Raw genomic sequence first — 26,277 nt, 5'->3', positions numbered from 1 at the left:
TCAGGTCAGGGGGAGGGAGGGGCATGGAATGCAGGGCGAGTCTGCAGTAGCAGAGGCCGGCGTGACGTTGCACCAGCCTGAGGTGTACCGTGTGCTCTCCCAGGGAAGTTGTCCCTGGATCACGGGACCCTGGCAGTAGCGGGCTGCACAGGCTCCAGGAGGGGAGGTGTGCAGAGTGACCTGTGCTCGCACACAGGCTTCTTGGTGGCTGCAGCAGCAGCCTTAGCGTTTCATGCCCGTCTCTGGGGTCCGCACTGATAGCCGTGTCTCGCACCCGTCTCTGGAGCTCATTTAGGCGGTGCTCTGAATCCCCTGTCCTCACTCACCCTGAAACAATGAATGGTCTCTTGCCTCTTAGGCAGGTCCAGACTTTTTCCCGGACTCCCTCCCGGCTAGCTGTGGTGCACTAGCCCCCTTAAGGCTGTGTTCACACAGCCAACCCCAGTCCTCTCCCTGGGATCTGACCTCCGAAGCCCAAGCTTCAGCTCCCAGCCCCCACCCACCCTTGTGGGTGAGCAGACAAGCCTCTCGGGCTAGTGAGTGCTAGTTGGCACCGATCCTCCGTGCGGGAATCTCTCCACTTTGCCCTCTGCACCCCTGTTGCTGGGCTCTCCTCCGTGGCTCCGAAGCTTCCCTCCCATTACCCCGTCTCCACCAGTGAAGGGGCTTCCTAGTGTGTGGAAACTTTGCCTCCTTCACAGCTCTCTCCCAGAGATGCAGGTCCTGTTTCTATTCTTTTGTCTCTGTTTTTTCTTTTTTCTTTTGCCCTACCCAGGTACGTGGGGAGTTTCTTGCCTTTTGGGAGGTCTGAGGTCTTCTGCCAGCGTTCAGTAGGTGTTCTGTAGGAGTTATTCGACATGTAGATGTATTTCTGATGTATTTGTGGGGAGGAAGGTGATCTCCATGTCTTACTCCTCTGCCATCTTGAAAGTCTCTCCCTACCTTTATTGTTTTTATTTTGTAAAAATAATTTATTCTATGGGCTCTGGTGAAAAGTCATGGTTCATTGAGTAAATATTGACTTAAGGCACACAGCAGAGCAATTCTCTCTCCAGCATATGTGTGACAAGATGGAGAGCCATCTGTTTGCTGAAGATAGGACGTTATGACAATATATCCACTTTGAAATACAGCTCTATATACATACCCTAACTGCTATATAGTTACATATGAATTTTTTTTAAAAAAGTCCAACTTACAAATGCTGTCACCCCAGAATATAATCCTTATCCACAACTCACCACAGGTTTGCAGGAGTACGATTACTGAGAGTCACTTAATGTGGAGATATTAAGCTTCACCTCATTGTAACAATAAAAAAAATTATGTTCCTTTTGTCACCACTATTTTAAAAGACAGGATAGACGCATCTCTCTCACCAAGGCCATGTTGCAAAATGGAAGAGTGACTGATGATGGTAAACCAGTTTTTATTTTTAATTTAATCTTTTTAAGAACTGTGGTTTACAACAGTTGTTGAATCATCATCTGCTGAAGAAGAATGTGAACTTGGGGTAATGGAGGCTAAACAAATCCTTAGAGAACCCCATTATATATAATGACGTATGATTCAAATGTGAGGGAAATTAGGGAAGTTTAGAATTTCCACAACATACATAGAAAATTTTTGATGACTATATGTCAAGAATAATAAAATTGTACTCAAGTGAGAATGGTTGGCACTACATTAAGTTAATTAGACAAACACTGGGAAAGGATGAGTTTAACAGTTAAAAAGAAATTTGTGCTTAAGCTATTGGGGAAAAAATGCACATAAATATTAAGAAAAACAAAGTTGGTGCAAGAAGAAGATGCAAAATATTTTAAAGATTCAAATTAACTTAATTTTCAAAAAATGGCTAAAGTAGAATATCTACTAGAGATATTTTCTCAAGAATCAAATAATTACCTCAAATGGGACTAAAGCTTATTTTAAAGTGGGGAGAGATACAATAGGTTAGAAACTAGACCAGTAGAGGGAGCATAATATAGTTGGTCAACGAAGACACTAAGCATGGTTAAGATCTCTGTTAAGCAAAGATATAAAGATTGGGAGAATTATTCACTTTTATATTAGATATAAATTCTCAGATGCAAAGATATCCATTAATGATTACAAGTAATTTAAATTCCATCCTCTCAGTTTAATACATTGTTTCAGTTGAATTCAGTTATTTGTATTGTAAGAACAAAATTAGGTATATTCGTATAAAAAATGTGAATGTTAAAAAAATAAATGCAAGATTTTGTAAAAATAAATTAACTTAATACTATGGCAAGTAAAACAATGGGGTAAAGTTTAGTTGCAGAGCTGTGATGGTGGAAACTATGAATAAAATACATCAGAGTAATCAAGTGGTAGCAAAATATTTTGATTCTTAAGATAAAAAAAAAATTGAATTTTCTCTATGCCTATGTAGATGGACACCATATTGCAGCTATCCTATCTGATACCAGTAAAATTTTTTACAAATATTGAATCTGATTATGTGAACAGAAATAATGTCACATGTTTATGAGTCTGGAAGGTTAAAAAGAAAGATATCAAGGTGGACTTAGTTAATTTTATAATACTTTACCTCTGGGGTGTTTGATTAATGTTCATTGATGCTGCTTGTGACTCTGAAGAAGCAAGTGATAGATGCTAAAAATGATTTCAAAAGGATACATTATGATGGAAGATGAAGGAATGGAAAGGATTTCTATGCTGTAGAAGGGAAATAAAACTGAGTGAGGGTCCCTGGGAGGGTGTATTTGCAATATTCTGCAAGCTTTTGGCATAATATTATTCTGCAAAGGAAGTCTGTCTAAAATTATTAAAGGTAAGAAATTTAGCAGATGTAGTCGTCATCCTATGGAGTGTGTGTTATAAACACTTAGTGCTAGACTGATGAACTATGTCATAAAAAGCAGCAACCTTCAGGAACATGACAATCTTTGAGGTTTTAATGAGGAAATCCAACCATGTCTTCTCTTTTTTCCAAATCCCTTCCTCCACCCCACAAAGACAAGTCAGGCTAGAAACCTTTCCAACTATTGCTGTTGAAACTGTTTCACGGAAATGATCTTGCAAAAGAGAAAGTATAAGCATATGTCCAGGCTTTCAGGATGATACAGTGTTGTATAGTAGCAATTAAAATGAGGAAGTTGTCAGGGCTAGAAATATAATTTGGGAGGTCTAGGTAGAAAAAAATCCAGTAGAGATTCCTTTGTCTATAAATATGATTTGAATTGGGTCTGTATAAATACAGGGAATAAATCAGGACCAGAATAAATAAATAAAAGTCATATGAGCATCCTAAAAAAAAAAGAATCAGGACCAAATATTCAACCAGAATCCAGAATATGTCAACTTCTGAAACAGGATTATAGTGACTTCAGGGTCAAAACTGCACCAGAACCACACTGTGCTTACACTAGCAAATCATGTCATTTCCTCTGTGTTTACACACAGGTACACACATTAGTGTTTATTTATATACTGCAGTGAAGATAATTCTATATAATGCCCCCAAAATGAGTTCAGTTCTTCTCCACTGAGGCTTTTATTGTAATTATAGTATATTGAGTTTGAATAGAACCACAGAGATGCTGCTAAATGACTAAATATTGCATACATGAGGAAAACAGCATTTTTAAAAAGTGGTGCCTGAATAAAGTCTCTTCCAGTTGAGAAAGATCCTCTATACACACACACACACACACACACACACACACACACACACACACACACACACACACACAAATCTACACAGCCTCCCACATAATAATTTACATATTAGATTTTTCCTTAGAAAATTCATTATCAAGTCATTCTGATATATGTAAAATAAGAATAATTCTCTTACTTAATAATGGCTTTAGAAGCTAATAAATCTTTAAGCTTTTCATATCCTATTTTAGCTAAAATCAACTTTGAAAATTAATGCACATTATACTTGCTAAATTTAGGAATGGAGTATAATTCTAGGTAATTTAAGAACCACAATACATAGTTTCAATTTTTAAAAAAAGTTCCTAAAAATAATAAAAAATAAAATTTAATTAATTAATTAAAAGTTCTGGCTAGACAATCTTACAAATATTCAGTGGTTCATGTGTCTATTTTATTTTAGCTAAAATGTACAATGAAAACTATAAGGCAAAGAAAAGATACAACATGATCTTTAGAGAAAGTTATAAAATTCGAAACAGAATACATTTGGTTTGGAAATGATAATATTTTAGCTTTAATAACTTGATTATGTAAAATGTTCTCAATTACACAGTGATGAAGTCTCAGTTCAGTGAGTTCAGTTAAATTAAAGCATATACCACAATTTGCAAAATAGTTATGATATTTGATCAAATATTATATTCATTTGGAAAGGTAATCAGAATACTTAAAATAACATTATAAACACATTTATAAGTATACAAAATAATTAAATGTGACATTATTTACTCCTATGCTTACGTCTGCTTATTAAAGAACATTGACAATAAATAAATAATTCATAAGGTAAAGTTTTAGTTTTAATTTGAGATCTAATATTTAGTTACTGAAATGGGAAAAATCAATCTTGTTTTCACTAACCATCTCCAAATGAAACATTGACTGCAGTTGATTGTAATTTAATTATACTATTAAGTTTATCTTTTAAAATCTCACTATATGAATTTTGGCTTTCAATTACATATTACCAGCAGAAAAATTGCCATGAACATGATTACAAACTACCCCAGTGTGAAATTCATTACGAAGTCAACATGCCTACTTACCATGGTTGTCTCAGCGATCGAACCAAAGCTGTTTATGAATATGTTGCACGTGACATTAACTGGAGAGCCTGAAAAAGAGATTAAAACAGAAAAGCTGTTTAGATACTGATCTAAAATATTTTCAAGTAGCTCCATGCCTCTAATTTGTAGTTTAAAAAAAAAAAGAATTCAAAGCATTTCATTATCTGGCTATAAAGCTTTGTCATTAGACTTGATAGCTATACAAGTAAAAAACACTGAAATATTGTGTGGTAGGGGTTAAAATAACTCAGTTAATCTCTGCCTAAGCTAGTCAGATAAAATCACACACAAAAGCTGATATCTAAGCCTAATTTATTTTGTTTTTACATGAACATAATTGAGTCACTTAATTTTACAAGGTTTGCTACAAAAAAAGACAGCAGCCCCTTCCCCTATACCCCCATTTAATCCCTCCCTGGAGATGATCACTTCAACTCATTTAAACAATTCTTTGGATGTTTACCTCAATTTCTCTGAACAATAAGTTTATTTTACTCCTTTAGATGTTTTCATTTTAGACATATGTTCTGACGGCCACAGCAGAAGGTAAGGATTTCGCTTTCTTTCACACCTTATTCCCACCCCTGCTACCTTACACCTCTTTTCTGTCCTCCCATTACCCAAATACAGCTACATTGTCACTGTTGTTAGATCACTATTCACTTTTTCCTTTATTATGACAAGGTAAATGTTACCTCCAACTAACCATATAATATACTATGATCACTCTTTCCTGCAGAACATGTTCCTGAGGTCGATAATTGTTTTATATATTTCACATAGTTTCCTCCATAGGTATCATTAACTTATGCACAAGTTCTGAAATGTCTAAACTGTGTTTCTGTATCAGACTCATCAGATACTCTATTAACTTTCTCTTCCATCAGGCTTACTCCATTCTAGATTTGTTGTCCTGGAGCATAGCAGTCATCTTATGCTTTCCCATAATCCTCCTACTGGAGATGCTCATCCTTCTCCTTTGTGGGACCTCTTTTCATGGTCCCCATTCCTTCTTCCTTCTTGACCCATTTCTTCATTTTAGTGGAACATGTCCTTCAGTAATTTTTTGAGAAATGATGCATAACGATGTGAAGCTTTTCAGAACTTGCTTGTTTACAAATGTTCTTTTTTATGCCCTCACACTTAATTAACACCTAGATTTGGTACCACATTTTAGGCTGGAAATTGTTTTTTCTTCTGAATTTTAAAGACTTTTCTTCATTAGCTTCTATTTTCTAGTATTGCTGTTGAAAGGTCCAAAGCCATTCTGATTCTTGATCCTTTGTCAACATAAAAGGGATGTTCTCTTTGTACCAATATTTTTATTCTTTAAAAAAACGGTTTCATTAGTTAAGATAGCTTATCACTCAAGGTTTTAATTTACATTTACTTAATTACTGGTGCACAAGTTTCATCTTTGCTTTTCTACTCATTTTCTGATAGCATTTATCTTGCCAGAATGAGGTACAGAAAAAAAAAAACAAATTATTTAAAAGTAAAGTCTAGGGCTTCCCTGGTGGCGCAGTGGTTGAGAGTCCACCTGCCGATGCAGGGGACACGGGTTCGTGCCCCGGTCCAGGAAGATCCTACATGCCGCGGAGCGGCTGGGCCTGTGAGCCATGGCTGCTGAGCCTGCGCGTCTGGAGCCTGTGCTCCGCAACGGGAAAGGCCACATCAGTGAGAGGCCCGCGTACCGCAAAAAATAATAATAATAATAATAAATAAATAAAATAAAAAAATAAAGTCTATCCATAGGCCTATGAATTCTATGTACATTGAAATCGCCTGGTGATCTTTAAAAAAGATTGATACATGATTCTTATCTTCTAATTTAGTTGGTATGACATGCAACCAAGGCACTGGTATTTTTAAAAGCTAGCTACATAATTCAGATGTGCAACATAAGAAATTCCAGAGTAGGAAACAGCTGTGGCCATTAGACCATAGGACTAAAGTGAATTGGGGTTTTATTAGAGATAGAGAAAATGAGAGACGGGAGTCAGGACTTAGAACATTAAAAATGCAAAGCTATTTATTTTAATAAGAGAGTTGACTATTATAAATTTGGTCAACCTGCTAACAAAACATGGTGGCTGTTATGTACTTAGAAAGAGCCCAAATTCTATTGCGTCAAGATGCCTAGAACATAACATTCAAACAGATATAGAGGCTACATTGTTTGAAATATGAAGGATGGACATTTAAGAAAACCTCATAAAAGTTCTGAATCCTGGAGGTGCTATAATTAGTTATTACTAGTAGAATGGGTTTCTTTTTTAACTTTAAAAAACGTTTTTTCAAAATGTTATTTCTAAATATTAACAATTTTTTTAAAATTTGTAGGATGATAGAAATGTCTTGTCACCACGTAAGAGACGAGAAAGCACAGGTATTGTACTCCACGATTATTTTATCCCACCATAAGAGACGTATGAAGTCACAATTAACTGTTAGAAGATACGTGTGTGTGTGTGTGTGTGTGTGTATATATATATATATATATATATATATATATATTTTTTTTTTTTTTACTTAATGTAAGTCTAAGGTGGTGAATTCTAAAATATATACACAGCCTGACTGGAATCTTGAAAAACTAAAAGCCAATCTTTGATATTCTCTAGGCTATTCTCTTTCTTCTTGAGAACTCTAAAATTCTGCTATTTTCGTTTGCTGTTAACAGCAACATGAATCTGGGGAATATCTTTTCCCTCAAGACATATTCTGTCATTGACTCAAATCCATTGGAGGAGGGAAAACGCAAACGTTTTAGTATTGGGTTAATTCATCTTCCAGTAAAATGAAGCTAGAGGTACATCCATGTTGGGGAAACATGGCCCTGTAAGAAGCTGCTGCTACACAACTGCCAGCTCTATCTGACTGTGATCTCTTTGGCTGAAGCTGGAATAAAGAGAAGCGGGGGGATGAATTTCTTATTTTAATTCAGCAAGGGGCAGAGCTTTTGTTTTTTAGTCTCATCTTCTAAATTTAATCATTATGCTTAGAATTACAGACAATATTGGTGAAAAATAAGATGAAGGTGAAAATTCAGCATAGGCTTCAGTGACCTGAAGTTAGTAATGTCTGTTCTGATGCATTTCAGGGTCCCCTGAGAGCAGGTGCTGTACAGCACATCCTAATGATTCCAGAAAGGTTCTGAAAGGGAGCAATATGAAGTACTGTGCTAGGAGGAGGACTCCTCTGATGCATTTGTTTTCTCCCTAAAATAACATGTTTCCGTAGAAGAGCAATAGTCCCAGGAGAGGGGGCTACTTTAGGCTTTCACTAGCAGTTGGGAACATGATGCCTCACACTGTATGAACCAGACTCCAGCCCTTGCTTCTCCAATGCCTCCCATCAGGTGCAGCAAACTCTTCCTAAGGTCAGAAAGTCAGCCTGCCCTAAGCTTTACTGTCTAATCCATCAGTTATCACACGTGTTCCTCACCTGGTTATTAGGACATACAAAAGTGCTATTTAGTTTCCATTTTACTACTTATTTGTAGGTATTCTCTTCTTCAGCATAAGGAAAGGTGAATTGGATTCAGGCACCAAACTTTAATTTCAAATTTGAAAAACAGAGCACTCACTTGAAAGATATACATATAAGATATATACTCACATGATATATATAAATACATATACATATATAGAATTTTATTTTAAAGAAATTTAAAATAGATTAAGGTATGAAGCAATTTGGAAATAAAGTCTACTGTTTTTAAAGATAGTCTTGGGCTAGATCATAGAATTTCTTCAATGTAATACCAAGGTATTTGGAATTTACTTTATGAACATGAAGGAGTCTTTACAGATTCTTGTTCATGAGAGTGTAGTAAACCAACACAACATGGCGAATGGTTGAATGGATAGCAAAAGCTTAAACATAGAGAAAACAGGAATTTATTGTAACAGTTTAGATGGGAAATACAATGGCCCTGACCAAGGACAGTGACAGTGGAGATAGAGTACAAGGAATGAAGTGGATACAGTTTATAAGGCAGTATATTCTACACTTTAAGATTCTGATCCATATCAGATCAGGGGTGCAGTCTTAGAGTAGTCTTTCTACCCTCACTATTAATATATATTATATATTCAAAAATTTTGTAGGGAATGAAGCTCAGAGAGGATTGTAAATCTTCTATTGCCATTACAGAGAGCACCTGTTTAGCAGTCATTGGTCAATCTGGTACTTCTCTGTGCCAAAGCAAAAAACTGTTATATCCATCTAATATACTGCTATGTTTAGCAACAGAGCAAATAACTGCTATAGCATCCATATGGCAAATTGTGCTTTAAAATTGTTCACTGCCTTAGCCATCGTTGGCCTGAAAAGCAAATGACAGTAGTTGCAGATGTTTTCAGCAGCATGTCTTCTTTTAGATGCCTCTTAAAGAAACAGAACATGGGGCTTCCCTGGTGGCGCAGTGGTTGAGGGTCCGCCTGCCGATGCAGGGGACACGGGTTGGTGCCCCGGTCCGGGAGGATCCCACGTGCCGCGGAGCGGCTGGGCCCATGGGCCGTGGGCACTGGGCCTGCGCGTCTGGAGCCTGTGCTCCACGGCGGGAGAGGCCGCAACGGTGAGAGGCCCGCGTATCACAAAAAATAAAAATAAAAAAAGAAACAGAACAAGGCTTTTAAGCTCAGAGATGGACAAAGGCAAAATGGCAAAGTACAGTGCAAAGCCTTGGCAGTTACATTATTGTTATTCATGTTGGGGAAAAATTGTTCACCAGGCAAATCTAGAGCAAATAAACATAGAGACAAAAAATAACCCAAGTGTTCATGAAAATGACTCTAAAAAACTTTTAATGTAATGTTGCTTTAAAGCCACACCCTTTCGAAAGACATAAGAATGCAATCAAAACATTAAATTTCAAAAAAATCTGTTTAGTGATTTGTTTTTATTTTAGATAAATATATATATTTATGTAGTCAGGTCATGAGGAAAGATATTTATTTTTTAATTGACAAAAGCATATTTGATTGCTGTAAATCCATATTTTAGATTATTTTTTAGATACTTGAAAAAAGGTTTGAAATTTATGTTATAAAAATAGGATCCAATTTATTCTTCCATTTCCCTTCCCTTTCCTTCTTGAAAATGTAGCCGAAAGCCATTCTCTTGGGCAGTACAAGAAAGGCTTCCACGCTGGGGATGGCTGTGGGGAGTGTGGTGAGAAGGACATCAGCGGGGAAGGATTTCACAGCATGGGGTGTTGAAGCCTGAGTGGGGCTGCCTTGCATGGGGAGTGAGAGTTTGAACAGGACCCTGAGGAATTTGTGCAGGAGAGGGAGTGGCAGCAGACAAGGGAGATTCATTACGTATTGATCAAATATGTAATTATATTAAGGATAATGGGAGCCTTACTGTCAAATGAGGGAGTTAAAATATGGAGACTCAGAAACTAGAATAAACCTATGGTAGCAGAGATACCAGGGAGAACTCATGGTTTTCAGCAGATAGAGAATTAAATACATAGATCTAAACGAATATATGTGTGTGTGTATATACATATGTGTGTATATCTATGTATACTTATGCATATATGTGTATGTTTATTTATGCTCATATGTGTATGTATATAGATACATTCTGGCAGACACCAACTTAGCCAGTTAATCAAAGTGAACATCATCAGTCTTGGTAAAAAATTAACATCGTCCACAACCTAATAAGATGCAATTAGAACACAGCATCACTGCTGTGATATTCCTATCAAGATGCATTACCTAAATTGAATCACGAGGAAACATGAGACTAATGCAAATCGAGGAACATTCTGTTAAATAAAGGAATAATAATATCTTTTTAAATGCCAAGATCATGACAGTCATAGGAACAATGAGGCTCTGTTCGGACTGAAGGAGACAATGAGAAATGACCCGTAAAACACAAGACATGATTCTAAACCGGATTCTTTTGCTATGAAGCCATTATTTAGATAGTTGATAAAATTTGAATGGGAGCCTGCAAATTAGATGGTAGCAATATATCCATGTTAATTTGCTTGTTTCAGTGATTAGACTGTGGTTACCTAAGATAATGTTCTTTTTGGCATGATACACCCAAGTATTGGGGCATCAGGTCAACAACTTACTTTCAAGTGGTTTGGGCAAAAAAATAGTTTGTGCTATACTTGCAAATCTTCTGTTAGTTTGAGAATGCTTTAAAATAAAAAAAGAGAAATAAGTACTACAGAGAGAATATATTAGAAAATAATCAGGGGCGGAGTCAAGATGGCAGACTAGGAGGACGCGGAATTCTCGTCTCTGCACAACTAGGGCACCTACCAGGCACCGGTGGGGGACCACGGACACCTCAGGGGACGGGAGGAACCCCCAGCAACTGGGTAGGATGTGGAGTGTGGGGGGAGTGAGGGGAGGAGAAGTGGAGGCGGGACAGGACTGGCGTCCCTGAGGGGAGGCTGGGGAGGGGAAGGGATCCCACGCCCGAAGGGGGAAATTGGGGGACGACTGGGAGGGCAGAAGATCAAAAGGGAGCGTGGCCAGGTTTCCCCTGCCCACTTGGGCCCCCAGGAAACTGCTGAGCTTCCAGGTATGATCCTCTGCCCACCTAGGCCCCCTCCAGATGCATGGGTCCTGAGGGAGTGGGAGGGAGGGAAGGGGGAGCAAATGTGAAGGCCAGACCTACGGGAACAGCACTCCTGAGGGGCGGCTGGGGGAGGGGAGGAATTCCTACATGCAGCAGGACCCACCTATGGATAGGGGTCCAGCAGCGATGGAGGAGACCCTGGGGGTGATGGGGGAGGGGCACAGAGGAACAGAACGGAACGTGGCCAATGCCTTCCCTGTCCACTTAGGCACCCGGAGCTTGTTGGGCCCCCAGGCCTCGTCCTCTGTCCTCTGAGCCTCCCTCCTGCCGTGCAGAGCCGAAGCCCCGCCCCTACACTCCCACCCAGGGCCCCACCTCTACACTCGGAGACCCCCTCTGAGACCCCCTCCAACGCGCTGGGCCTAAACCCCACCCACACACCCTCACTCAGGGCCCCACCTCCAAACTCCAGAACTCCACACTCCACAGGCTCTCCTTCCAACGTGCTGCCTCTCCCCTTCCACGCAGGTCCTAAGCAGAGGCCCCGCCCCACGCTCAAACATCACCCCCCCCACCGGCCTAGGTCCTGCCCCACCCTAAACCCCACCACTGCCTAAGTTCCACCCCTTACCTAAACTCCACACCCATTAGCAAGGCTTTTTTTTTCTTTTTTCCTCTTTTACATTCGGGCTCTGTTTTACCTTGTTGATTCATTCTTATTGATTCATTTATATTTTTATTTTTCCTAATAAATCTTTTATTTTTCTGATTTTATTTTATTCTTTATACTTTATTGTTCTCTCCTTTTGGCTTGTTCCCCCCGAACCCCCATTTTTTTTTCTCTTGTGGTTTTATTCTACCTTGTTGCAGTTGTTTCAATCATATTTCTAGTTTTCCTAATATATTTTTTATTTATTTATTTTTTTGCGGTATGTGGGCCTCTCACTGTTGTGGCCTCTCCCGCCGCGGAGCACAGGCTCCGGACGCACAGGCCCAGCGGCCATGGCTCACAGGCCTAGCCGCTCCGTGGCATGTGGGATCTTCACGGACCGGGGCACGAACCCGTGTCCCCTGCATCGGCAGGCGGACTCTCAACCACTGCGCCACCAGGGAAGCCCCTAATATATTTTGATCTTTCTAATTTTATTTTGCTTTTTATTCTTTGATATTGTACTGCTCCTTTTTTTCTTTCTTTCCTTCTTTTTTTTTAGTGTGTGTACCACACCATGCAGCTTGTGGGATCTTGGTTGCTAGGCTGGAGGTCAGGCCCGAGCTCCTGTTGTGGGAGCTCTGAGTCCAAACCACTGGACTAACAGAGAACCTCAGACACCAGGGAATATTAATCAGAGTGAGGCCTCCTGGAGGGCCGAATCTCAGCACCAAGACCCACCTTTATCCAACTGCCTGAAAACTCCAGTGCTGGATGCCTCAGGCCAAACAACCAGTAAGACAGGAATACAGCACCACCCATCAAAAAAAATGAAATGACAAAAAAATGTTACAGACGAAAGAGCAAGGCAAAAACCTACAAGACCAAATAAATGAAGACAAAATAGGCAACCTACCTGAAAAAGAATTCAGAGTAATGATAGTAAAGATAATCCAAAATCTCAGAAACAGAATAGAGAAAATACAAGAAACGTTTAACAAGGATCTAAAAGAAGTAAAGTGCAAACAAACAGTGATGAACAACACAATAACTGAAGTTAAAAATACTCTAGAAGGAATCAATAGCAGAATAACTGAGGCAGAAGAACAGATAAGTGAGCTGGAAGATAAAATGGTGGAAATAACTGCCAGGGAGCAGAATAAAGAAAAAAGAATGAAAAGAATTGAGGACAGTCTCAGAGACCTCTGGGACAACATTAAACACACCAACATTCGAATTATAGGGGTCCCAGAAGAAGAGGAGAAAAATAAAGGTACTGAGAAAATATCTGAAGAGATTATAGTTGAAAACTTCCCTAACATGGGAAAGGAAAGAGTCAGTCGAGTCCAGGAAGCACAGAGACTCCCATACGGATAAATCCAAGAAGAAACATCCCAAGACACATATTAATCAAACTATCAAAAATTAAATAGAAAGAAAAAATATTAAAAGCAGCAAGGGAAAAGCAACAAATAACATACAAGGGAATCCCCATGAGGTTAACAGCTGATCTTTCAGCAGAAACTCTGCAAGCCAGAAGGGAGTGGCAGGACACATTTAAAGTGATAAAAGGGAAAAGGCTACAACCAAGATTATTCTGCCCAGCAAGGATCTCATTCATATTCGATGGAGAAATTAAAACCTTTACAGACAAGCAAGAGTTAAGAGAATTCAGAATCACCAAACCAGCTTTACAACAAATGCTAACGGAACTTCTCTAGGCAGGAAACAAGAGAAGGAAAAGACCTACAATAACAAACTCAAAACCATTAAGAAAATGGTAATAGGAACATACCTATTGATAACTACCTTAAATGTAAATGGATTATGCTCCAACCAAAAGACGTAGACTGGCTGAATGGATACAAACACAAGACTGGTACATATGCTGTCTACAAGAGACCCACTTCAGACTTAGGGACACATACAGACTGAAAGTGAGGGAATGGAAAAAGATATTCTATGCAAATGGAAATCAAAAGAAAGCTGCAGTAGCAATTCTCACATCAGACACAATAGACTTTAAAATAAAGACTATTACAAGAGACAAAGAAGGACACTACATAATGATCAAGGGATCAATCCAAGAAGAAGATATAACAATTGTAAATATATATGCACCCAACGTAGAAGCACTTCAATACATAAAGCAAATGCTAACAGCCATAAAAGGGGAAATCAACAATAACACAATCATAGTAGGGGACTTTAACACCCCACTTTCACCAATGGACAGATCATCCAAAATGAAAATAAATAAGGAAACACAAGCTTTAAATGATACATTAAACAAGATGGACTTAATTGATGTTTATAGGACATTCCATCCAAAAACAACAGAATACAATTTCTTCTCAAGTGCACATGAAATATTCTCCAGGACAGACTATATCCTGGGTCACAAATCAAGCCTTGCTAAATTTAAGAAAACTGAAGTCGTATCAAGTACCTTTTCTGACCACAACACTATGAGACAAGATATCAATTACAGGAAAAAAACTGTAAAAAATAGAAACACATGGAGGCTAAACAATACACTCTTAAATAACCAAGAGATCACTGAAGAAACCAAAGAGGAAATCAAAAAATACCTAGAAACAAATGACAATGAAAACATGACGACCCAAAACCTATAGGATGCAGCAAAAGCAGTTCTAAGAGGGTAGCTTGTAGCAATAAAATCCTACCTCAAGAAACAAGAAACATCTCAAATAAACAACCTAACTTTACACCTAAAGCAATCAGAGAAAGAAGAACAAAAAAACCCCAAAGTTAGCAGATGGAAAGAAATCATAAAGATCAGATCAGAAATAAATGAAAAATGAAGGAAACAATAGCAAAGATCAATAAAACTAAAAGCTGGTTCTTGAGAAGATAAACAAAATTGATAAACCCTTAGCCAGACTCATCAAGAAAAAAAGGGAGAAGACTCAAATCAACAGAATTAGAAATGAAAAAGGAGAAGTGACAACTGACATTGCAGAAATAGAAAGGATCATGAGAGAATACTACAAGCAACTCTATGCCAATAAAATGGACAACCTGGAAGAAATGGACAAATTCATAGAAAAGCACAACCTTCTGAGACTGAACCAGGATGAAATACAAAATATACACAGACCAATCACAAGCACTGAAACTGAAACTGTGATTAAAAATCTTCCAGCAAACAAAAGCCCAGCACCAGATGGCTTCACTGGTGAATTCTATCAAACATTTAGAGAAGAGCTAACACTTACCTTTCTCAAAGTCTTCCAAAATATAACAGAGGGAAGAACACTCCCAAACTCATTCTACGAGGCCACCATCACCCTGATACCAAAACCAGACAAAGATGTCACAAAGAAAGAAAACAAGGCCAATATCACTGATGAAAGAGATGCAAAAATACTCAACAAAATACTAGAAAATAGAATCCAACAGCACATTAAAAGGATCATACACCATGATCAAGTGGGTTTATCCCAGTAATGCAAGGATTCTTCAATATACACAAATCAATCATGTGAAACACCTATTAACCAACTGAAGGAGAAAAACCATAATGATCATCTCAATAGATGCAGAAAAATCTTTTGACAAAATTCAACATACATTATGAAAAATCTCCAGAAAGTAGGCAGAGAGGGAACCTACCTCAACATAATAAAGGTCATATATGACAAACCCACAGCCAACATAATTCTCAATGGTGAAAAACTGAAACCATTTCCTCTGAGATCAGGAACAAGACAAGGTTGCCCACTCTCACCACTATTATTCAACATAGTTTTGGAAGTTTTAGCCACAGCAATCAGAGAAGAAAAAGGAATCCCAATCAGAAAAGAAGTAAAACTGTCACTGTTTGCAGATGACATGATACTATACATAGAGAATCCTAAACATGCTACCAGAAAACTACTAGAGTTCATCAATGAATTTGGTCGAGTAGCAGGATACAAAATTAATGCACACAAAATTCTTGCATTCCTATACACTAATGATGAAAAATCTGAAATAGAAATTAAGGAAACACTCTCATTTACCATTGCAACAGAAAGTATAAAATACCCAGGAATAAACCTACCTAAGGAGACAAAAATCCTGTATGCAGAAAACTATAAGACACTGATGAAAGAAATTAATGATGATAGAAACAGATGAAAAGATATACCATGTTCTTGGATTGGATGAATCAAAATTGTGAAAATGACTATACTACCTAAAGCAATCTACAGATTCAGTGCAATCCATATCAAACTACCAATGGCATTTTTCACAGAACTGGAACAAAAGATTTTACAATTTGTTGGAAACCCAAAAGACCCCGAAGAGCCAAAGCAATCTTGAGAAAGAAAAACGGAGCTGGAAGAATTAGGCTCCCGGACTTCAGACTATACTACAAAGCTACAGTAATCAAGACAGTATGGTACTGGCACAAAAACAGAAATATAGATCAATGGAACAGGATAGAAAGCCCAGAGAGCAACCCAAGCACATATGGTCACCTTATCTTTGATAAAGGAGGTAAGAGTATACAATGGAGAAAAGACAGCCTCTTCAATAATTGGTGTGGAAAACTGGACAGCTATATGTAAAACAATGAAATTAGAACACTTCCTAACACCATACACAAAAATAAACTCAAAATGGATTAAAGACCTAAATGTAAGGCCAGACACTATCAAACTCTTAGAGGAAAACATAGGCAGAACACTCTATGACATAAATCACAGCAAGATCTTTTTTGACCCACCTCCTAGAGAAATGGAAATAAAAACAAAAATAAACACATGGGACCTAATGAAGCCTAAAAGCTTTTGCACAGCAAAGGAAACCATAAACAAGAAGAAAAGACAACCCTCAGACTGGGGGAAAATATTTGCCAATGAAGCAATTGACAAAGGATTCATCTCCAAAATTTACATGCAATTCATGCAGGTCAATATCAAAAAAACAAACAACCCAATCCAAAAATGGGCAAAAGACCTAAACAGACATTTCTCCAAAGAAGATATACAGATGGCCAACAAACACATGAAAGGATGGTCAACATTACTAATCATTAGAGTAATGCAAATCAAAACTACAATAAGGTACCACCTCACAACGGTCTGAAGAAAAGGGAACCCTCTTGCACTGTTGGTGGGAATGTAAATTGATATAGCCACTATGGAGAACAGTATGGAGGTTCCTTAAAAAACTAAAAATAGAACTACCATATGACCCAGCAGTCCCACTATTGGGCATATACCCTGAGAAAACCATAATTCAAAAAGAGTCATATACCACAATGTTCATTGCAGAACTATTTTCAATAGCCAGGACATGGAAGCAACCTAAGTGTCCATAGACAAAGGAATGGATAAAGGAGATGTGGCACATATATAAAATGGAATATTATTCATCCATAAAAAGAAGTGAAACTGAGTTATTTGTAGTGAAGTGGATGGACTTAGAGTCTGTCATACAGAGTGAAGTAAGTCAGAAAGAGAAAAACAAATGCCATATGCTAACACACATATATGGAATGTAAAAAAAAAAATGGTTCTAATGAACCTAAGGACAGGACAGGAATAAAGATGCAGACATAGAGAATGGACTTGAGGACACGGGGAGGGGGAAGGGTAAGCTGGGATGAAGTGAGAGAGTGGCATGGACATATATACACTACCAAATGTAAAACAGATAGCTAGTGGGAAGCAGCTGCATAGCACAGGGAGATCAGCTCGGTGCTTTGTGACCACCTAGAGGGATGGGATAGGGTGGGGGGGGAGGGAGATGCAAGAGAGAGTGGATATGGGGATATATATATATGCATATAGCTGATTCACTTTGTTATACAGCAGAAACTAACACAACATTGTAAAGCAATTATACTCCAGTAAAATGTTGAAAAAAAAAAGAAAAAAAGAAACAAAATCTAAAAATATAGGGTGCAGAATTTAAATCTGTGAACATTTCAGGTGTTCATCTACAGTTTTAGAAAGACTTATTTTTTTTTGAAGTTTTCAACTTTTTTTTTTACATCTTTATTGGGTATAATTGCTTTACAATGGTGTGTTAGTTTCTGCTTTATAACAAAGTGAATCAGCTATACATATACATATGTTCCCATATCCCTTCCCTCTTGAGTCTCCCTCCCTCCCACCCTCCCTCCCTCTCCTACCCCTCTAGGTGGTCACAAAGCACCGAGTTGATCTCCCTGTGCTATGCGGCTGCTTCCCACTAGCTATCTATTTTATTTTTGGTAGTGTATGTATGTCCATGCCACTCTCTCACTTTGTCCCAGCTTACCCTTCCCCCTCCCCATATCCTCAAGTCTGTTCTCCAGTAGGTCTGCATCTTTATTCTCATCTTGCCCCTAGGTTCTTCATGACCATTTTTTTTTTGATTCCATATATATGTGTTAGCATATGGCATTTGTTTTCCTCTTTCTGACTTACTTCACTCTGTATGACAGACTCTAGGTCCATCCACCTCACTACAAATAATTTCGAGAAAGGCTTATTTTTAAGAGATTTTTCTTGTTAAAATGACCTTGTATTACACGAAAATAGAAAATACAGTTTTTTCAAAAAATAACTGTGAATTTTATTCAAGAAGCATTGTGTCTGGATGGATAGGAATAATTAAAATGGATAAAGAAGATTCTAACACTTTCCCTGAAAAAAAATATGTGCAGAAATGAGTAATAGGTACACATTCCATTCTGGGGATAGAATGAGTTATAGCAGAAGAGACTGTATGAAAATTGCACTTGTGATGTGGGAGAAAAGGATTAATATAGAGAAATATTACAGATGAAAAGACAGAAACCACAGAGACATAGTGAAGGTGAACAATGTTATTTCTAGATAAAGAGAATGGTCATTGGAGACAGAATGAAAAAACCTAACGAAAATGCAATAAATATATAGGAGGAATACACAAACAGGTGATTGCTGACAGAGTACTTTCTGCCTGAATCCAAATTAGTTTTAAGGTTATCAAAGACCAACTGAGGGCCTAAACAATAGAGTCAAAGGAAAGAAACAAAATCTAGAAAAAGCTGGTAGATAGTTTAGTGAAATAATATTTTATTGTCTATGGATGTACTTTTATTTTCTATGCAATTGCTTTTTGTCTGTTAAACTGGTTTCCAGTTTCCAATGATTCCTGGAAACTTCTATTTCAGGATGGAGGATCGAGCATAGTTTTCTTCTCTCCAAATGCATAAAAATGATATTATTGAATAAAAATGAGACTAGATATATCACACCAAAGAGAACGAGAGGGAAGTCAGAATTGGTTTAATCACATAAAATATAGAAGGCAGAAGAAAATGGTTGACAGACAAAACAGAGAAAAGTCTAAAATAAATGATGATTAGAACTGCATGGAGAAGGAAGCTAAGTGCTAAGAGGCACAAAGTTCAGGGTCATCATCCACAGGAAAGGAGGTGGGTAGTTAGGCTGGGCAGCAGGGGAGGCCATAGACACCTGTCTCAGGAAGCTCCCTGCTCCCTTATTCATAGTCCCCTAGAGCCGGGATGGCCTGGAATTTCCATGGGTTTGAAGGATGCACATAACTTTTTTTTTCCTTTTGCAAACATAGCTTATTAAGGTGATTGGAAATAATATGATTCTGTAAGCAATGCTGACTTTTTAAATGTTTTCTTTTTCCAGCTTTATTGAGATATAAAAGGCATACAACATTGTGTAAGTTCAAGATGTACAACGTGTTGATTTGATACTGCAATAAGATGATGACTTTAGCATTAGCTAACACCTCCATCATCACATAATTACTGTTTCTTTTTTGTGGTGAGAACTTTTAAGTCTATAATAGAGTACTGTTAACTATAATCTGAAGGCTATACATTAGATTCCCAGAATTTATTCAACTTCTCTTTGCAAAAAAAAAAAAAAAAAGTAACTGGGGAAAACAGGGTTCCTGCCAGTACCTCAAAACGAAAGTCATCGCTATTCTGGCATTTGGAGAACCCCAGACCAAAGCCTCGCCACTCAACACTCACCTAAAGCAAAGCTGTGCCCAGGGCAGTATCATCTCTGTCAGATTTCCTTTCCCAGAGAGAGAAACAGCAGAAAACTATCTCTCTCCATACACAGCAGACAAAACATGTATCAGCACCTGGGCAAATCAACTCAGCCCTTCCTCAATGACAAAGCATTTCCATCACATGCAAGAAAACTAATGGCTTCAAGAGAGTGAACAAGATGAATAAACATAATTATTCCGGCAGGAAAAAAAGAGAAACTATTGGGCAGAAAAGAAAAACAGAAGAGGTAGAATGCAAGAATGGAGGCGTCCAATTAGCAGTCTAGTTAGTGCAAAGAACTTTCATAGCACCTTCTTTGTAAAAGGCCTGGAAAGCCATCAAAGAGATTAAACAGATGCTCACTGGAAGTGACCAATTTTCCTTTTGCAGTGTTTGCCTCAAAGAAGTAGAATTGTGCTGAAGGTCTGTTGAGGCTATTCATCACTAATATTTTTGGACAATTTAATTTTTACCCAATTCAGGTACACGATTTTTACTATTATCATAAAACAACAAACAGATAAACATACAAAATAACACCCGCCTGGCAATGTGCAACACAACCTTCCTGCAGTTTGTGTGGCTTATGCCTGGTACTGCAGTGTTTTCTCTCAAACAAATAGGATTTTTAAAAGGTGTACTTATTTTAGAGAAATGATACAAAATAGTACAAATAAGTATCATAATTTTGTTTAAAGAAAAATGTCTACATCTAGAGTTTTTCAAACTTAGCAGTATACAAAAGAGCAAATACAAAGTTACTTTTTTTTTTTTTTTTTTGCGGTATGCGGGCCTCTCACTGTTGTGGCCTCTCCCGTTGCGGAGCACAGGCTCCAGACGCGCAGGCTCAGCGGCCATGGCTCACGGGCCCAGCCGCTCTGCGGCATGTGGGATCTTCCCGGACCGGGGCACGAACCCGTGTGCCCTGCATCGGCAGGCGGACTCTCAACCACTGCGCCACCAGGGAAGCCCCAAAGTTACATTTTAATAAAGTCATTTTATAGTTTTCTAATAATTGTTCTTTTCTATGGTCTGGAAGGTAAATTTTGTTTTAATGCAAATGTACTTGTGAAAACAATCACAAATTTAAAATCAGTATTCCAGAAATAAATTTTATAATAATGTGTTTGAGACTGAAATAATTATCAATAATATTATTGTTAAATGTTGATAATTTGAAAGGCGAAAATGCTGTCACATTATTATAATTTGCACTTCATTGATTGTTAATTAGGTTGAATATTCTAATTTATCTTCTGCAAATTGTCTGCGAATGTCTCTACTAAGATTTTTTTTTTCCTCGTATGAAATTTATAAATTCCTGAAAGGTCAAACATACAGATTTTTCTCAATAATTTTATATTTTAAAAACATTTTCCTATTGTCTGATCAGTTATCTAGGTATTTTCTAGGTTGTTTTTTTTTTTTCATTAAGATTTTAATCCATGTCCAGTGGTCAGGACTCCGTGCTTCCACTGCAGGGACATGGGTTCCATCCCTGGTCGGGGAACTAAGGCCCTGCATGCTGCACAGCACAGCAAAAAAATAAAAAATAAAAAAAAAATAATAATTTTTTTTTAATCCATGAAGAAGTGAATACTAAATCATTTAAGTTATTGTAACATATTGTCACATCTGTTTGGCAAATTTCTGTTCCTATTCTTTTTTAAAAAATATATAGTTAATTTTGCTCCTTTATTTTTTTCAAAAAAACTTAGACTAGTGGAATATCACATTATTGATAGACATGCCCCTAAAGTCTCACAGTATTAATTCCTGGCTTTTGACAAATTGGAAGGGAAAGCATACATAATACCCACTTTAAATTAGTTCATTTGATTCAGTAGGCACATTTTTTAAAAGAGAAAGAAAATAGACAAGGGAATAGAGGGGAAGGTGGTAGGGTGATGATCGAAATAGGTGAAGGAGATTAAAAGTTATGAACTTCCAGCTGTAAAATAAATAAGTCAATGGTGATGTAATGTACAGCATAGGGAATATAGTCAACAATGTTGTAACAACTTTGTATGGTGACAGACGGTACCTAAACTCATTGCGATCATCATCTCATAATGTATAAACATATCAAATCATGAGATTGTACACAAACTAATGTAATGTTGTATGGTCCAAAGAAGACTAATTGTGAGAGCTATTAATATGAGAATATATTTCTTCTTTCAAGACATATCTTTGACCAATATAGTGCTTGGAGGATTATTGGAAATAAGCTTTAGAATTTGGGGGGAAATCAATTTGAAAATTTATCTTGTTTAATCATCTGTCATACAGAATAAAGTAAGTCAGAAAGAGAAAAGCAAATACCATATGCTAACACATATATATGGAATCTAAAAAAATAAAAAGGTTCTGACAAACCTAGGGGCAGGACAGGAATAAAGATGCAGATGTAGAGAATGGACTTGAGGACATGGGGAGGGGGAAAGGTAAGCTGGGGTGAAGTGAGAGAGTGGCATGAACTTATATACACTACCAAATGTAAAACAGATAGCTAGTGGGAAGCAGCCGCATAGCACAGGGAGATCAGCTCGGTGCTTTATGACCACCTAGAGGGGTGGGATAGGGAGGGTGGGAGGGAGGGAGATGCAAGAGGGAGGAGATATGGGGATATATGTATATGTATAGCTGATTAACTCTGTTACAGGGCAGAAACTAGCACACTACTGTAAAGCAATCATACTCCAATAAAGATGTTAAAACATAATAAAAAATAAAACACATGTCATATATTGTAGTAAGTAAAACAATTACCTTTAAAATTGGGTCTGATTCTTGCATCATACCCCGATGTCCTTCCCATTAATTTATCCAGAAAGTCAGAAGGTGACATTGGGGCACTTCGAGACCTTGCACTATCTGTTTCCTTTGTTGCAACCAAGCTGCAAATGAGAAAAAATAATACAGATTTTACCCAAAGAAAAAGTCTTCCTAACAGTTGTTACCTAGAAATAGAAAATAAAAATGCTAAGCAAAAACAAAAAAAAACAAAAAAAAAACAACTTTATGTTCAATAAAACAAAAAAATACAGTTTGGGGCTTCCCTGGTGGCACAGTGGTTGAGAGTCCGCCTGCCAATGCAGGGGACACGGGTTCGTGCCCCGGTCCGGGAAGATCCCACATGCTGCAGAGCGGCTGGGCCCGTGAGCCATGGCCACTAAGCCTGCGCGTCCGGAGCCTGTGCTCCGCAATGGGAGAGGCCACAACAGTGAGAGGCCCGTGTACCACACACACACACAAAAATACAGTTTGAAAACAATAAAACAACAAAAAAAGGTTTATATACTGTATAGTGAATATTATCATAGTAACAGATAGGTATTTATAGATTTACAGTCAGAATTTATAATTTTTCACATGTATTCAGTAGTGACAATATTTGAGTTAAGTCTGGAAACAAAGCCATTCCAAATTATTAGGCTTCCAAAATTTGTATTTATCCAAATTTGATTTCTGATTGCAATTTTTAGCTAAAATTATCCTAAGTTGTTCAGACATAAGAAAATATGAAAGTTCAGCTGTGAAATACAATTCTTATTGCTTTTATAGAGGAAAAGAACATCACCTTTCAAGTTTTAAGAATTGTTCTCAACAGTAATAAAACTTCGGTCCTATAGATTAAACAACAATGTTCTTTTCTTCAATTAGAGTGAGTGCTTCCTATATTAGTAACATACTCAGTTCAATTCATTCTGCTTTCACTTGGTGTCATTCATACGCAGTACATTTTGTTCAGACCTAAAATTTGTGCATGGAGTTTGAGAAATTACCATAAATGTGGTCTGTGCAGTCGGCTATTATGGAATGAGAATCTGTGTCCAGGAAAGTTAAAGGGTTATTGTATTTTTTTCATTCAAACATTTTCCTTTTTCTGCAGCTGCTCATCCTAGAAGCCCACAAATGACTGAACCCCCGACCAGCTCCTCATTTACCTAGGTTGGTCCCAAAAGGTCTAGGCCTACTTGCTAATATCAAATGATTCTTCTTATCCACAGAGTTTGCTCAGAAAAGTGAAGCAGGCTTTCTGAACACACATCTGTTTGAAATATTTATATTCAACCTGATGTTACTTCCTGGCGATTGTCAGTCATCACGTCCTCCCAGCTCTGTCACTCAACTTAGAGCATCGCCAAACCCTGAACCTTTGTGGTCACTCTCAGCAGTATCAAGTTATTAAATTCCTCCTGCCAGAATGTTTAATAAGAAGGGAAAATAAACCTTAGAGCCATCACCATTAAATCGTCTACCACACACATATATTCAATAATTCATAATCACAACGGTAAAATCCAATATCAATGGTAATGTGAGAACAATATTTCTGAAAGTACAGTATCACAGTTAACAGCACCTATTAACTCTTGCCCTGTTCTAGAGGATATATCTAGTTCTGGACATTCTGAATCACTTATCTTCTCAATAACTTTGATTCTGTCTTTCTTTCTTTCTCTCTAAACAGAAGCTTCTTCTCTCCCTATTCTTCTGGTTCCATATTACTTTGTAAGCCTTTATCTCTGATTATTACTGGTCAGTTGAACTCCTTGCCATGCTGATCCCTGGAAAGTTTATTCTAATGTCATCATCATCATCATCATGAAAGGAAAAACAACACTCCTCTCCTCTCAGTAACTCCAGAACTTTCTTCTACCATCTGGTTTTAAGTAACTTTTACCTGCCCTCTTAAGTAGCATTTGTCCACTTTCCATGGCCCAAGAACAGCAGGCAGAAGAAGGCATTGTCAGAGCTCTCCTAGCTACATATTACTGCTTCTAAACTATTCCCTGTGTTTCCTTTGCAAAACCCTTCCTTTCAGTTGTCAGAAAATAGTACATTCTTTCACCAACAAATAAACCAACTTACCTGGCTCTGAACCAGTAATACTGTGTCTCTCTACTTTTTTAAAAAAAATTATAGTTAACTATGTATGCTGAATTGGCATTCCCTCACATTTTGCACTGAATGGGGGAGATTATCATAGGTTATCCATGTCAGCCCTATATGCAGTGACATGTATCCTTAGAAGAGAGATGCAGAGGTATATTTGATGGCAGGCAGAAGAGGGAAGGCAGTGTGGCCGAGAAGCAGAGATTAGAGTGATGTGGCCGTAGCCAAGAATGCCGGCGGTCAACAGAGGCTGGAATAGGAAGGGACTGAGTCTCCCCTAGAACCTCTGAGGGAGCATGGTCCTCCTCACATCTTGTTTTGGGCCCAGTGAACTGATTTCAGACTTCTGGCATCCAGAACTCTGAGAAAATAAATTTCTGCAGTTTTATGCCACCCAGTTTGTAGTAAATTGTTACAGCAGTCAGAGGAAACTACAAGAAGCCTTCCTGTGAATTTTTCATTTTAGTTACTGTACCGTTCAAATCCAAAATTTCTCTGCTGTTCTTTCTGTAATTTCTATCTCTCTGTTGGTATTTTGTATTTGGTGAGACATTACTGTCATACTTTCTCTCCAGTTCTTTGGGCATGGTTTCTTTTAGCTCTTTGAATGTTTTTAAAATAGCTGATTTACGGTCTTTGCCTAGTAATTGACTTTTCTGAACAAATTCTGTAAAGTCTATATTATTTATCGTATATGACTATGCGATATCTTTTCACTTAGCTTAGAGATCAGCTAATAATTGGACAGGGATTTTTTAAAATTCCCAGGACCAATAAATCTCATAGTATTTGCTGGGGGTCCTGAGTTCATGGGGTTTTGCTTCAACTTTGAGTCAGGCAGTTGACAAATCTGCCTTAGCCTTTACCTCCTATTTACACAGGGCCCAAAGGCCTCCAGAGTTGAGAATTCAGGGTCTCTCTGGGTTCTTCCTGAGCATGCATACAGCCCTGGGTGTATTCATTTGCCAGGACTCTCTTAACAAATTACCACTGACTGGGTGGTTTAAACAACAGAAATTAATTTTCTCACAATTCTGGAGGCTAGGAATCCAAGTTGTTGGCAGGGCTAGTTTCCTCTGAAGGCCTCCATCCTTGCTTGTAGGTGGCCGTCTTCTCTCTGTGTCTTCACATGGTCCTTCCTCTTTGTGTGTCTATGTCTTAATCTCTTCCTAGAAGGACACCAGTCATATCAGATTAGGGTCCACCAATTTGACTCCATTATACCTTAATTATCTACAAATAAAGTCATGTTCTGAGATATTGGGAGTTAGAACTTAAACGTGAAATTTTGGAAGGATGCAGTTCAGCCCACCATACGGAATGCTCACAGCCTTGTACATAACGTGTGGACTTCTAGATGCCCAAGA

The 26,277-nt window shown here is 37.9% G+C and overlaps 1 protein-coding gene across 2 annotated transcripts in view; it reads right to left on the bottom strand.

The window, feature by feature from the left end:
* GLRA3 (glycine receptor alpha 3) overlaps window positions 1-26,277 on the bottom strand; it is a gene marked incomplete at both ends in the record, with an annotated part of 155,120 nt that overhangs the window by 101,496 nt on the left and 27,347 nt on the right. For both annotated transcript variants that reach the window (XM_082657174.1, XM_082657173.1), the window contains 2 exons: window positions 4,761-4,828; window positions 22,781-22,908. In XM_082657174.1, coding sequence (XP_082513300.1) covers window positions 4,761-4,828; window positions 22,781-22,908 — 196 coding nt within the window. The remainder of the gene's footprint in view (window positions 1-4,760; window positions 4,829-22,780; window positions 22,909-26,277) is intronic.

Source organism: Grampus griseus (genome assembly GCF_964374135.1).
Source record: "Grampus griseus genome assembly, chromosome: 6".
NCBI lineage: Eukaryota > Metazoa > Chordata > Mammalia > Artiodactyla > Delphinidae > Grampus > Grampus griseus.
This window is presented reverse-complemented; position numbering and strand designations above follow the sequence as displayed.